Source organism: Delphinapterus leucas, chromosome 11, assembly GCF_059928025.1.
Source record: "Delphinapterus leucas isolate spDelLeu-1000000601 "Yukka" chromosome 11, BTC_Dleu_Yukka2, whole genome shotgun sequence".
NCBI classification, from domain to species: Eukaryota; Metazoa; Chordata; class Mammalia; order Artiodactyla; family Monodontidae; genus Delphinapterus; species Delphinapterus leucas.
Genome location: NC_143139.1, coordinates 64,703,733 through 64,717,770, shown reverse-complemented (window position 1 = coordinate 64,717,770; position 14,038 = coordinate 64,703,733). Strand labels below are relative to the sequence as shown.

Genomic DNA, 14,038 nt, shown 5'->3' with positions numbered 1-14,038 from the left:
GACACCAAAAGCGGACCTGCCTTCCCAGTCCGGGACATGAGGGATCACTTTATTTTCAGATGTTTCTCTTTTTCATGAACTTTAGTTCTGTCAGGCATTTTTTCAGCCAGTAGGCCAAATATCGGTTGCTAAGAGCTTGAAGTGGCACTTTCAATAATGGAGTGGATCTAGATTTTTGTTTTAATCTGTTTTGTTTCTCATCATATTGCCATTTTGTAGGCTCTGTGTTATAGGGGGTAAGCGGGGAGGGGAAGGTTCCTTTTCCCCAAGACAGAGCCCGCTCTGAGTTCTCTCACTATGCTCATTCAAAAGGCGTGGGCACAGGAGGGCCAGGTGGCCAGGAACACACCTCCCTTCCTCTCTTTCCCGCTTATGCGCATGTTTGCCGAGCGCCTCCTCTTTTGCGCCAGACCTTTGATGGGCCCTGAGCCGGCGGAAGGTACGCACTGACTGCGCCTCTTAAGATTTGTATTCTAAGAAACCCAGTTTTAGACGGCGAACTTCTTTCCAGGGGTGCGTCTCCCTTCTCCCTCTCTTTCTGCTCCGCCCTGTCGTTTCTACAGACTAAACAGCCAAGCAGGGCTTTGGGGTCGCTAATTTTCTGCTTTCAGGCAAACTAACACCGTTACAGATGCGTCCCAGCTGCCGGCACATCAATCCTTCTTGGCTCGTGTAAAATTTCCAACTCCTCCAATCCGAGAAACTTCACACACTTTGGCGACAAAAGCCTTCCAGAAAAGCAATCACAGCAGGGTCTTTGAAACTTTGGTGGCTAGAAGGCGAGAGGGGAGGGCTTCCATTTAAGTGACAATGAACCTATTAATCAGCTTTTGTCAATCCTCCTCCACCCTTACTTAACCCACTACCAAATCACTTGTGGGGGGTTGGTGGGGGGCTTGCTGTTTATGTATGGGAAAAGCTCTTACTTCAGGCCTAAACAAGTATTCTGAGGTTTGGGGTCAGGCCTTGTAGCCTCATTCAAAGAGGAGAGAGAGTTCTCACCTTGATCTTGGGTCATACAGTCCAGTAACTGTTGTGACTCCGAACGTATTGGGGGCTGAGGGAGCTTTCTTTTCTATTACTTTTTCCTAAAATTATTTTCCGAAAGAAACCCTGGCAGGCAGATCCCTGTCTGCAGGAGCCAGAGAAGTATTAACTTTTTCAGGTGAAATCTGTACTCCAAAGTGAAGGTCCCAGAAACCAGAGGTGGGAGAGTGTCAGTCACCAAGGTTTGCTACAGACATCCCCGCCGCAGTCCTCTCTTCCAAGTTCTGTCATCTCTAAGACAAAGACACTACCACCACCACCACCACCATCCACCCTCGAAAATCAGGCCCTTTCATTCCAACGGGCTGCTTTGTAGGCCTGTGGGAAATTCATCTGTACCTTATTTAGGACTATTAACAAGTGGCTGCCTTTGAAATGAATAGGTACCCAGGGCTACACCAGATAAAAGAATTAAGTTCCTAAAGGACTCATCCAGGTGGGTGGAAACATTCCAAACCAAGCACATTGCTACCTCTGAAACACAGTAGTGGGTAGATATTCTCATCTGGGAATTCTCAGCCAAGTCCCACAGGTTCTGGTCAGCAGCAATAGTACCATTTTCTTTGCCTAGAGGGTTCTGGTCAGCAGCAGTAGTACCATTTTCTTTGCCTAGAGAGTCCAGAAGTTCACACACTGGTTGAAGCTAAAACTGAGTTGTGTGCAGATTTAAGATTTGGGCACAAATAAACTTTAAGCGGAAGATAGAAGTTACCTTGCCTTTCAGCTGATTTCTTTCCACCAGGCACCTAATGTGCTTTGTACCCAAACTGCTCAGCGTTGCATGTGTGGAGCAAACAATTATTAAGAATTTTCTATTTGCCAAGCACTCTTCCCAACCCTTTCCATGTATTCACTCGTTTATGACTTACAACAATTTTGTGGCAACTGTAAGTGGACCCATTATTAAAAGAAGGTAACCAAGCTCAAGGAGTAAGTCATTTGCCCCCGGTCACACAGAATTGGAAACTAGGCTTCCCCGTGGAGAGTTTGTGCTCCTAGAGGTGAATTTCGTTTGTTTTTTTCTTGAATCAATTTGTTCTCACTGCGCGTCCTTAACGCTCCAGAGCAGAAACTTGCAAACGCCGGTCCCCAACAGCTTTCCCTCGGCTCCCGGGCTGGGAAGACGCTGTCACTCAGGAAGCTCTGTCAGGAACGGTGGTTCTCAGAGGTTAGGGCTGTCTTTGGTAAGGTGATCTCAAACAAATTTACCAGAGTGCCGCGGGTGAGTGGAACTAAAGAAGCCGAGAAAACACAAGCGCCCGGCGGCTTAATGGGACTTGCTAGGGGGGAAACAGGGTCCAGGGTTGAGGACCCTTGGGACCCGAGTGCTGAAAATAGGATCTCAGAGCACCAAAGTTAAAAAAACGAAACAAAACTTTTAGACCTCTGTCAGGGGCGAGAAGAGAAAGAGATCAAAAAATGGGAGGCAGGATACAAAGAAGGCAGGGAGCCAGCGCCTCAAAGATGGCTGGGCTCCCCTAATTCGGGAGAGATTCCCCTGCTCTTTTCCCAAGAAAGACCGTGGGTGGGGAAAATGCAAAACTGAGTGAACGAGACAGAGGAAAAAAAAATTTTTTTTGAGTGGGAAAATTGAACAGAGAAGTATGAAAACAGTTAAAATTTACTTTTTTAAAAATAGGTCGTTTACAGTGCTCATCTGGGTGGCCTCTTCTTCTCAAAATCAGACTAGATTGGCTTTTGCTTCTCATAGAAAAGAATGAAAATACTGTTTTCCACTATTTCTCCAGAGAAGTGGATGTCTTCCATGCAGAGAAAACTCAAGATTGTCTAATATGTAAACGGGTTGTTAGAAATGATATTCCAACACTGACTGTCTGCTAGGAAAGTATCACGGTAGTCAGATGATGGGAGGAAAACTCAGCCCAGCTGGGTGTCATAAATGAATGCCCACCAAGGTTCTGGTGAAGTGTCAACAGATATAATGTTTTTAAATTTTTGTGTCATTTTACATTCTGAATAAAAATAAACACATGCTTAATTTTCTTACAATTTAGACTTGTAAGCAGGTATTAATTGCAAAGACCTTTAAGTAATCATCAAGTTTTTTTTTTTTTTAAAGAGAACGTATTTTAGTTTAACCATTATGGCAACAATCCTAGTGTTGATGGACAGACCACACCAGCAAAATGATGCTTAGAGCTTCCTTTTTTAGTAAAATTTGCCCACCCTAGGAATTCTGCACAATTGAAAATTCTCCATGCTTCTCTTAGCAGGAGAAATCAAATATACATAGGAAGATAAGTTCATTTCAATTCGTTTCTGCCCCTACCTGAGACCCTTATCAACTCCTGGACCAAGGGAGTTGTTCTTGAAATGTTTGCTTATTATATCTGACGTAACAACGTGCTAAACAATTTCAAACCGCTGTTAGCTCTGGGAACCAGGCACACCTAAGTAAACACATTAGTACCTGCCAAAGCTGCTGGAAGAATTTGTGGAGAAGACAGCTGAGGAAGACATTGGCCTCTGCTTGAATTCGAAGACTCCCAGGAGAGATCAAAGGCCTGAGTAAGGACTTTTAGCAGCCTTGAGAGTAGAGAAAGTAGCCAGTCCTTGCAGCGTTATCTTTGTTCCAGCACATGGCATAGGCATCCCGTCTCACAGGCTGACTCTGAACTAGGCTTGCAAAAAATTGCTTTTCAGAATGAAACCTCTAGGAAGGAGGGTCATCTTTTGCAACACTTCTTCTGACTTTAAGGGAGTGACTGGAGGAGTCTGTTGGGGAAATGTCTTGATGGCTTAGCTCTTTGAGGAAATGCCATGTTATTGCTAATTTACTAATAATGCATTAGAGTAGGAAATGAGATATTCAAAGTTTAAACTAAAAATTTTTAAAAAATACTTTTTCCAGACAAGGTGTTGTAGGAGGAAGGTTTTGAGATGAATAAAAGGGATAAAATATTACTAAGAGGAAAGCACAGATGGGTAAATTGTAACTTTGAGTTAAGAAATGTCTTAATAGGGATAGAGGTCATTTTAGCAGCCCAGGACTTCTCTGCCAGTCTCAAGAGGACTTGAGAACATTGAATTTTAGCACCACACCTCCACCCTAAAAACATATGAAAGAGTCTGAAAAAAAAAAATGAGTCCATTAGACATAAGTGGATTTCCACTACGTTCAGGCTTGAAACTCAATGATCCAGGTGTGATGATTAAGTTAGTTTCAGAAAGCTGACATTTGACATTCTACAAATTATTTCTATAGTAACATAAAAGAGAAAGTCACTCGTTATTTTATACTTGATAACTTCATGCCTGCCTCTGGAAAGAGGCTCAGTTTTAATCTCAAATTGCTTATCTTTACCAAGTTATTAACATCTTGATTTTCTGCTTCCACAGCCCTGTTTGTTTTGGCTTTGGCCTTAGTCAAGCTTATCATCATTAATATCAAATAAAAACATTTAAATTGCAAACACACCAAGGATTTCATTGGAAAGCCTAACATGTCAGCTATAGCAGTGGAGGTCACATGAAGTCTTTGGGAAATATTTGCTCTATTTAATGAAGAGACTTCTATAGGCAAACTTATTCCAAACAGTTTCTCAAGTTACCCCGCCAAGAGAGATAGAGAGGATTTGATTTGCAAAGACTGAATAAAAACTATCAGCAATTAAAGTCCGTGAATTGATAAAAGCTTTCTGCTGATGAGCAGACTATAACACAAATCTTATTATAAATATATGCACAGTTATAAAGTAAATGAGTTCACCTGGTCACTTATGACATCTGATTTCAGTTGTGGCATGAATCTGATTTTCCAAAATATAGGGGTGTGCGTGTACATATATATTTTTAGGAAATCGTTATCGATTCTCAGGAAGAAAATCATAGATACATAATAAGCATGATTAATGGATATACACGCCAGTAAGCCATCTTCAGTTACATGTGTTCTGATTAGATAATTTGCAATGCTTGACCACATATCTTTTAATTAAATGACTCCTCTAATTTGGAGTTTACTAGCTAATCACTCTTGAGAAAGAGCTTTTGGAAAACAATTGTCAAATACAGCCAAGTTATTCTGCAGTCCTTAAATGCTCCTCATTTCTCAAGGGCTTCTCTTTCAGGATGCATAAGCAATTCAGAGAGCGAGCTTGAAGCCACTGATGTTGACTTGCTCCAAATCCTGGCTCTGTACTTAAAACTGCAAGAACTCCTCTCTGTTCCAAAGTATCCTTTTCTCATAAGAGATAACAAAAGGACCCCTTTACAGGTTTTCGTAGGGTTATATGAGTAAACAGGTAAAGTGTTAGTAATGGCTCATTCATTTTACTGCTGGTCTCATTGTTATTAATACTTTCTCAGCCAGAGTCTGCAAAAAAGCTAGAAAACTAAATCTCATGGAACTGTGGCTTTTGGTGGAAGAAAAGCCTCTTGATGGTCAATTTAGATTTACTAATGAAAAATAAAAACAGCTGACATTTAGTGTTTATTTTTGTGTCCTGTTTTGGTTAAGAACTTTATCTCAGTGAATCTTCAGAACCCCAGGAGTTAAGCACTATTATAGTCATCCCCATTATTTTATAAATGAGGAAACGGGAAAAAGAGAGGAGCAGTGATAGTTCCACGTTTACACCGTAGCAGCGAAGATTCAATCCAGTTTATGGCGCACAGAGGTTCAGCAGTTTGCATCCACTAACACTCCCACCTACTTCTCTCACACTTTTGAGAGGGATTATATGTCAAGATCAGTTTCCTCTATGAAGCTTTCTGCATTTTAGGAGAAAGTAGAATTATCCATACACTCAGAAAATTGAGTAACTATTATCCCCAGGAAGAAGCTTTTTGAAATGCTAAAGGGGCAAGACACTGCTCCATGCCTGCGGGGGGCGCGGTCTGTGGCGGCATCTGGAACTCTGGCGGTGGGCAACAAGGTCCAGACTGGAGCGTTGGGAATGAAGTTTGGGCTGGGAAGTGCTGAATTAAATTTGATTTTCACATTTCTGAACTGAGGTCTAGCTGTAGAGAAAAAGAGGGAAGGAAACAGTTAAGGGCGGGCGGGGGGAGTGAAAGTACCATTTACGGAATGTAAGAGAGAAGTAGCAATTCCAAAGAAATAGCTTGCCTCTTTCCTCTGCTTCACTTCCCACTGTGATTCTTGGTGGTCGTTTCTTCCTGAGGTTACAGGATAAACAAACCTGGCACACGTTGTAAAATCCTCACGGTGAGGAGCTCCTGGGGCTTCAAGCCTCTCTGGGGCTTTGCTATTTGGTCCAGCTAAGAGGTTTCATGTGTGTTGTTGTTGTCTTTTGCCCTCAGCCATTTAACCCTTAACTCTCTTGAAGCAACCTTCCTTCAAAGATGCCCACCCCACCTCATGAGACAGATCGTCCCCTTCTTTTATCTTTCTATTTGGAAAACAAACCCAAGCCACAAGAGGTCTTGAGGCTATTCCAGTCTTCTAGCCACCAGTCTAGTTCAAGAAAACCTGGGAGGGACCAGAGACCTGGCTCAGAAGCCAGCGCAGCCCCTGGTGCACCATATGAATGCTTCCTCACGAAGGGCCGGGCCTGTAAATTCAAAGAGGGAAAGTAATTCGGGCTAAATTAGCTGAAGATTTTTTTAGGCAAATGAGCAGAATTTTTGTGCGGTAATTTCTTGTAACAATGAGATTTTCCTCGATTGAACATTCAGTTGTTAACTTTGAGAAAGTAAATCTCACCCAGATCTCCAGGTAAAGGACAGTTAAAACAGAAAGAAAAGGGATGCTGATAAAAGGGAAAAGGGCAGATTTCTTCCGGATGGTCTTCATTTCTAACCACAAGTGTGGGGTCTACATGAGATAGAAAAGTGAACAGTTTAATTCAGACACAGGAAAACAACCCATTTTCCATCCCTTTAAATCAGTCCATAAGTAAACGCCCAAATAAATGGGCTTGGGTGATTTCTAAATTAAAATGTGGTTCACCTTTATTTATGCCTCAAACATATTTTTTTCAGTTGAATCAAATTAGGAACAACTTTGTTCATATAGAAACTTACATTTTAATATTACAATATCAGGATCCTCGCACATTTTATATACAATACGTCACTACACATTTAAAATATATTTCTTAGGTTTACATTAAAAAATGAAAGTACTAAGATTATTTACAAAAATATATTCAATACCACTAACATTTAGATGCAACGTTCCCACTTTGCTTTAAACAGGAATGAACTTCTTTTGAACATGGCACAAAAGGATCATCGTAATAAAAGTAAATATATTACAAAACCAACCAAACAAAAACAAAGCAAAACTGCTAGATCTAAGTCACTCGCGGTTCCCCAAATACAAGCCCAAAGCCGAAAGGCTTTTTCATCTGAGCGTGCACAACAGTTTCCGAGAAGTTTCTTTGTGAATATGGCTCCTTCCCTTTCATAAGCTCCTGGGTCTGGGTTCCTAAATATTACTGTAACGTGACCTAAAGGATTAGGCGAATGAGGGAGGGAGGGATCTTCCTGCTACGTGGAGGACATCCCAAGCACCGGCGCCGGGTTACTTCTCCACCACCTCCTCCGCGCAGGGGAGTTTGTGCTCCTCCGAGGAGATGCTGTCCACGATGGAGGAAAGACATCGAAGGCTACTCGAGGCCGATGAATCAATGCTTGCCCCTGCTGAGCGCAGAAAACACACACACAAACATAACCCCGAAGGAAGGAAGAAGCCGGCAGCCCCGCGCCCCGCGCGAAGCCACTTAGACCGCGCGGGAGGACTGGTCCCCGTGCAAGGAGCGCCGGTCTCTTAGGGACCGTCCAGGCTCCTGCTGGGCTCCGAGCGCTTTCTGCCCCCAGCGAGCACCCCAGTCCCCTCCCGGGATGTTCTCCAGCGCAGTCCAGTGCCCTTTTACTTTACCTTCCTTGGCAGTTATCACGAGCCCCCTGGAATGATCCGAAACACTTGGCCACTGGGAGCTGCAGGTGCGCAGGAAATCCGCACCCTCAAGCTGGAGGAAAACCGAGGCAGCAGATTAGCCAAGAAACATCGGTTCCGGGGGTGGGGTAGGGCACCCTTTGTGAGGGGGGTCTCCCCTGTTTCCTCAGGCCGGGTACGAATTTCCTGCCTATTGCAGGCACCCCGTGTTCACGGGTCACCGGGGGTTCATTTGAGAGGGACCGGGAGGGGCGGGTGAGGAAGGAGGACGCGAACGGAGACCGAGCAGCTGGAGGTTAAGGCCCCAAGGAGGGCGACTAATCAGCCCATGCATTCCCGGCCCCGGCAGCATCTGGGCTTACATTCTCTTGCTTGGGTCTGTAGCTGAAGGGGTCCACCCCTAGCTCCTGCATTTTGTCCTGCTGATCCAGCCGGTGCAGCAGGTCCTGCAACCGCTCAATGTAGTTGATGGCGCTCCGCAGAATCTCCACCTTGGGCAGTCTCTGGTTGGGGTTGGCCACAGTCCGCCGCTTCAGTGCCTCGAAGGCCTCGTTGATTTTCTTTAGCCGCCTCCTCTCGCGCAGGGTGGCGGCCTTCCGCCGGTCAGTGGGGGCAGATTTTCTCTTGCAGGTCTTGCAAGCCCAGATCAGGCATTGGCCGGGGCAGTGAGGAGGCTGCAGGCCTGGGGGCGCCAGGACATGTTCCTCTCCGCTGCTGTCGCTCCCAGCTTCCGGGGGCATTTGGTCCTGGCAGGGGGACAGGGTACCATCACTCCCTGGATACAAAGGAGAGCCCTCTGCCACTTCTAACGGCTGCAGGGTAACATTTTCCCCATCCAAGTAGAAGAAATAGGAGCCAGTTTCAAAAAGGTCCATCATCATGTTCTCCTCCTTGGCCTCTGACTCGGTCTGAACGGGGTGATGGGCTCAAAAACCCAGAGGAGCCACCCAGATGGCATTTAATTAGTGCGGTGACTTAAGTCGCCCCAGCTTTATATATAGAAGCTCCTGAAACTCAATCCAACTTTTAGCTGTCATGGAGCATCAGTCTCTCAACGTGATTACAGCCAGTGCTCTCTAGAACATCTAGTTTGAAAGAAAACTGAGAAGTGTCACCCCCAGAATGATGTGACAACCTATATGCAGAACAGGTTAAAACAAAATACATAGAGAGAATCCAATAATTTAAACAAAGCATCGAACACTTCAATCTGGGGCAGTTTAGACGCTAACCTGCTTACAGGACAACTTCAGAACAACTGGGGATTAACACTGCTCCATTCCCCTCCCCCAGGCTCATCTGAATTCTAAGTATAGACCCATGATGAAAGATTTCAAAGGCAATAGCCATTGCTCCAAAATAGCTTGGTTAATGTTTGCAGACTGGTTCAGCTCTTTTCTCCCTCCTGCCTGTCAAAAAGGTGCTATTCCTGTGATTAAAACCATTACAGTCCTTCAAAGGTTATACATGACTTTCAGGCTTCAGCCTCAATAGCAGCAGGTAAATCTCTTTCCTCTCTTTTACTAAGGTTGAATGACAGTTTGGGAGCTGGAAGGGGGTGGCTGGAGGGTGCTCAGATTCCTTCCTTGGCTATCTCTTTTTGGAGGGTGGCAACCAAGATCTGAATTCCGTACCCCTGTTCCACGGTGGAGCAGTAGTACCTATAAGGTAAGGGGTGGGACTGAGGATGGGGACGCACTAAATGTAATAATGTCTCTTGAAAAATAGTTTTAGTGGAAATAAGACTCACACTATAGCTATTTGATATTCCAGGATTCAACGTGCCACTCCAAGATGCCTCTGTTAAGGCTCCTGTTCTACAATGTGTGGTCATAGCTTTTTCATTAGCATTCTCGGTATCCACTGACTCCAAATAAGTTCTTTCATAGGATTCAGATGAGAAAGGTAGCAACCAAGATACAAACCAAGGAACAGAATGTTTAGTTGCAGTTTGCCTATGGTCCAATACACACAAGTATGGTGGTTGAGGAGGCAGTACAAGATAAGGGTGAAGTGCAGGGCCCCTAAATTCCAAAGATGCCCCCTCAAGTCTTAGCTAAGTTAATTTCTATTTATGTGTGGATGGGTAATACTAGGTCTTGATTTCTTTAAGATAACAATGGTTGCCTTATGGAATTTTGGTGAGAATTCGATCAAATGGTACCGTGCGTGTGAAGCATGTAACCTTATATTAGCTACTTGATGAACATTAGTTATTTAAAGCATAAGGCTATGTCAAGGCTAAGACCATTTCTTATGAAGGAAATAAAGCACAGCTGTAGCAGAGATTTATTTTTTCTCCTATTTAAATTCTTTTATTTAATTTATTTATTTAATTTTTAAAATATCCCTTCCCTTTCCCTTTCCTTTCCTTCCCCTCCCAGAGCTCTGGAAGGACTCCTTCCAACCTTAAATTGCCTTTGGGGTGACAGTCAACTCTGGTTTTAGCCTTTATAGTCAGGGCCTGAAAAACTAGATGGAAGCATAAGATCTTCTTATTCTACCCCAAGCAGTGATAATTATAGGCTGTGTTCAATACGATTTCACTTTTTAAATGAAGAGACTGAAGACAACGTCCTTGGACTCAGTGGTCAGACAACGTAGAAACTAGTTACATTTTTTAGTTAAATCACTTATTCCGGAAGATAATTCTTCATAGTCTCTTCCTATTGAGCCACAGACTTGGGATGTTAAGTTCTGACATTTTGTGCTGTTTTTACATTTTTCTTATGTGCAGCTGAATAATTCCTTATCAAGTGTGAGAACCATTTTTCTGTGTTTGGAAAAGTAGGAGGCACAGGGAATAAGAAGAAGCCAATACTTTTGTGACATTTTCTCCTATTTCTGCCATTCCCCTGGTTGTGATATCAGAAGTTAAGACTCCAGATTGGAGGCTCCAAGAGTTAAGGGAATAGCCTAACCTCTATTAAGGAAACTTACCCTGTGCTCTTAACCTCACTCTGTGCTGTATCTTGTAATGTGAAGACAATTTGAAAAGTCATTTTAACCAGTAAAGTTTTATAGCATTATTGCTAAGCTTATTAAGATAACAATAGCTGAAATTCATTTATTCGACATGTTTGGGGTACCTGCTGAGTGCCAGATAGTGTCTTGGGTGACAAGAATAAAATGGTGAAAAATGATCTCTTCTTATGGAGTTGGAATCTAGAAGGGTGAGTGAAATTGACTAAGTAATTAAAAAAATGGAAGCAATAGCACTGGAATTGGGGGTGGAAGACCTAGATCACAATCGTTTGGGGCCTATGAGAACTTAGTCAACCCTAATATCTCAAATTCTCAGTTTTTTCACCCATAACGTGTATAATGACAAAGACATCATACTCTCAAAGGTCATGATAAAGTTTTTAAAAATGTGAAATTGCTTCAAAAATGTTGCATACCTATAAAAGTATTTTTATTACTGCAATTAGGTATAGAGAAAAAATGAGATAAGAAAAAGATCACTTCTAGGGAATTTTGTTGCTTGGGTGACAGAAGTAACGAAGCATCGACATATATACACTACCAAATGTAAAATAGATAGCTAGTGGGAAGCAGCTGCATAGCGCAGGGAGATCAGCTCGGTGCTTTGTGTCCACCTAGAGGGGTGGGATAGGGAGAGTGGGAGGGAGGCTCAAGAGGGAGGGGATATGGGGATATATGTATGCATATGGCTGATTCACTTTGTTGCACAACAGAAAGTAACACAGCATTGTGAAGCAATTATACTCCTATAAAGATGTATTAAAAAAAAAAAAGAAGTGGGGCTTCCCTGGTGGTGCAGTGGTTGAGAGTCCGCCTGCCGATGCAGGGGACACGGGTTCGTGCCCCGGTCCGGGAGGATCCCACATGCCGCGGAGCGGCTGGGCCCGTGGGCCATGGCCGCTGAGCCTGCGCGTCCGGAGCCTGTGCTCCGCAACGGGAGAGGCCACAGCAGTGAGAGGCCCACGTACCACAAAAAAAAAAAAAAAGTAACGTTTAAGGTGACACCATTCTTAGATTCACCACTGATTTTAAGAGGTATCGGGTAGATATGAGAAAGTCTGCACATCATGAACCTGCTAAAGAATATGAAAGTGTGCACTTTCTCCTTCATTTTCCCCTTATTTAAGTGTTGTCACTGGAGAAACAGTTCAAAATGTAGAAAGAGAAGATTCTAGAAAGAAGAAGAAAAAGCTTTGGGGTGCTGATCAAGAGCAACTTCCCAGAAAGGGGTGGCATTTCTTTGTGTGAATTCAACTATCACTATTGAACTGTCATTTCTTATTAAACTACAAAGCCCCTTTCACAACATTCTCTAGAACTCGGGCCAATAAAATTAATGTTGTTATTCACCTTTGTTCAAACAGATTTTTCCCTCTTTTGTTGTTGTTTTGGGGATTGGGAGTAGGGATGGGAAGAGAGAGAAAAGGAAATGCCAGCTTGGGAAATAACCATTTTTTATTAGATTAGGTAATGGGAAAATACGCAATGATTCCAGACAACTAAATACGGAACTCTTGGAACTCAAACAAAATGTGAGATGCCTGTAATTGCAATTACATTATTTCTCAGTACAACTTGGGAGACACAGATCTTGACAAGTGGTCAAAACAGGTTTATCCTCCAAGGTTTAAATAGTTCAAATATGTTTTTTTAATTATGGAAAAAGTAAATAATAATAAGAGAATAATAATATTGTGTCAGTAAATCACTTCAGGGGCCTAGAGTTCATTCATAACGAAATGTGAAAGTAAGCTAGTGATAGAATTGAGAGTTTTCAAATAGTTTACCACCCCATTATTCTTACTTCATGCTTAGTTATTTGTAAATGCATTTTCTTCCCATCATCTCCACAAAAGCTTGAGTATGTCCAGTTCTTCTTCTCCGTGAAAAGGAGTGGGAGGAAAAGGATTATGGCCAGTTCAGCCAATGGTGGATTTTAGCTATGAGCCTTTGGGAAGGTGCTGTTGTGTGGTAGAAAAACAGTCTCGGAGTAAGCCAGAATCTAAGTTCTAGCCATCCTCAATTATACATTCCAAGCCTCAGTTTTACAAGAGATCAAATGGCATATGTAGTGTATATACATCACAGGTTTGTTGTTAGCATAAAATGGAAAAAAATATATGTTGAGTCCTTGCTATGGAATATGCACTCAACAAATTTTAATTTCCTTCCTTCCCCTACTCAATTCATAAGGCCTCTGATTGAAATAGCCAAAGGGAATTAACTGAAATACCTAGATTTGTTAAGACAGATGTTTAGGATAAATTTAGGGATTTATTTGTGTTAATGGGGTAATGGAAGTGAAAATATTAGAACTAGTGACTCTGATAATTGTGTTTCATGTATTTATGCCCTCAACAAATTTCCAGTTACTGGGGGACAGACACTAATTAAAAAAATGACTACCTGAGCTAGGAACTTTGGAGGAAAAGAATGTGGTTCTTTATGAGTGTATAACAATGAAGAGTCTGTCATGAATGGAAGCTTGCGAAAGGACATAAGTTCCTGAGCTGTTGGGTTGGTATTTCTAGGGAGCAGAGTTGAAGATTTTTAACAAACCTGTGGATTGGAGTAGTGGTGACAGTAGGAGGAAGGTCAGGGAAGAAGTAGACACAGGGTTAGTCAGAAACTGATGAAGAGATTTTTGTGGGTTATACCTAAGGAATTTGGCTATATTACTGCATAGCTGGGTTCAAAGAAAGCAGTTTCAGTTACAGCTGAGAAAGTAGACCTGAGGGCCAGATAGAAAATATACTTTTTCAGCAGTGGAAAGAAAGAGGAGAAAAGGGAGTAAAAGAAAGGGGGTGGAGGAGGGCAAGGAGAGAAAGAAAATGAACAGCACTAAGTCCAGCCTGCCGGGAGAAGATGATCAACTTACAAGGCCAGTGAGTGGCCCTGAAGAAGTAGAAGGTGAAGGAAGGGCCTGCTGACTGAAAGGGAAAATTCAGAAGAGGCAGATTAATGCTTTAAACTTGTGGCTGCTAAATGAGTAACCTGAACCCATGCACCTGTAATTTACCTAATCTGCAGACAGTGTGTGCCCAGAGATTCCCGAACACTGTGGTAAAAATAGTTTGCACTTAGACTGACAGAACATTCGAGTTACTTCAGAGGACATGGGGG

At 42.8% G+C, this 14,038-nt stretch overlaps 1 protein-coding gene across 1 annotated transcript; it reads right to left on the bottom strand.

Annotated features, from left to right (window-relative positions):
- Positions 1–7,459: 7,459 nt before the first annotated feature.
- MYF6 (myogenic factor 6) lies at positions 7,460–9,648 on the bottom strand. Its single transcript, XM_022559875.3, has 3 exons — positions 8,293–9,648; positions 7,913–8,003; positions 7,460–7,674 (listed from the first exon to the last, which is right to left on the bottom strand). The coding sequence occupies exons 1-3, from the start codon at positions 8,809–8,811 to the stop codon at positions 7,556–7,558; spliced, it is 729 nt and encodes a 242-aa protein (XP_022415583.2). The 5' UTR covers positions 8,812–9,648; the 3' UTR covers positions 7,460–7,555.
- Positions 9,649–14,038: the final 4,390 nt, after the last annotated feature.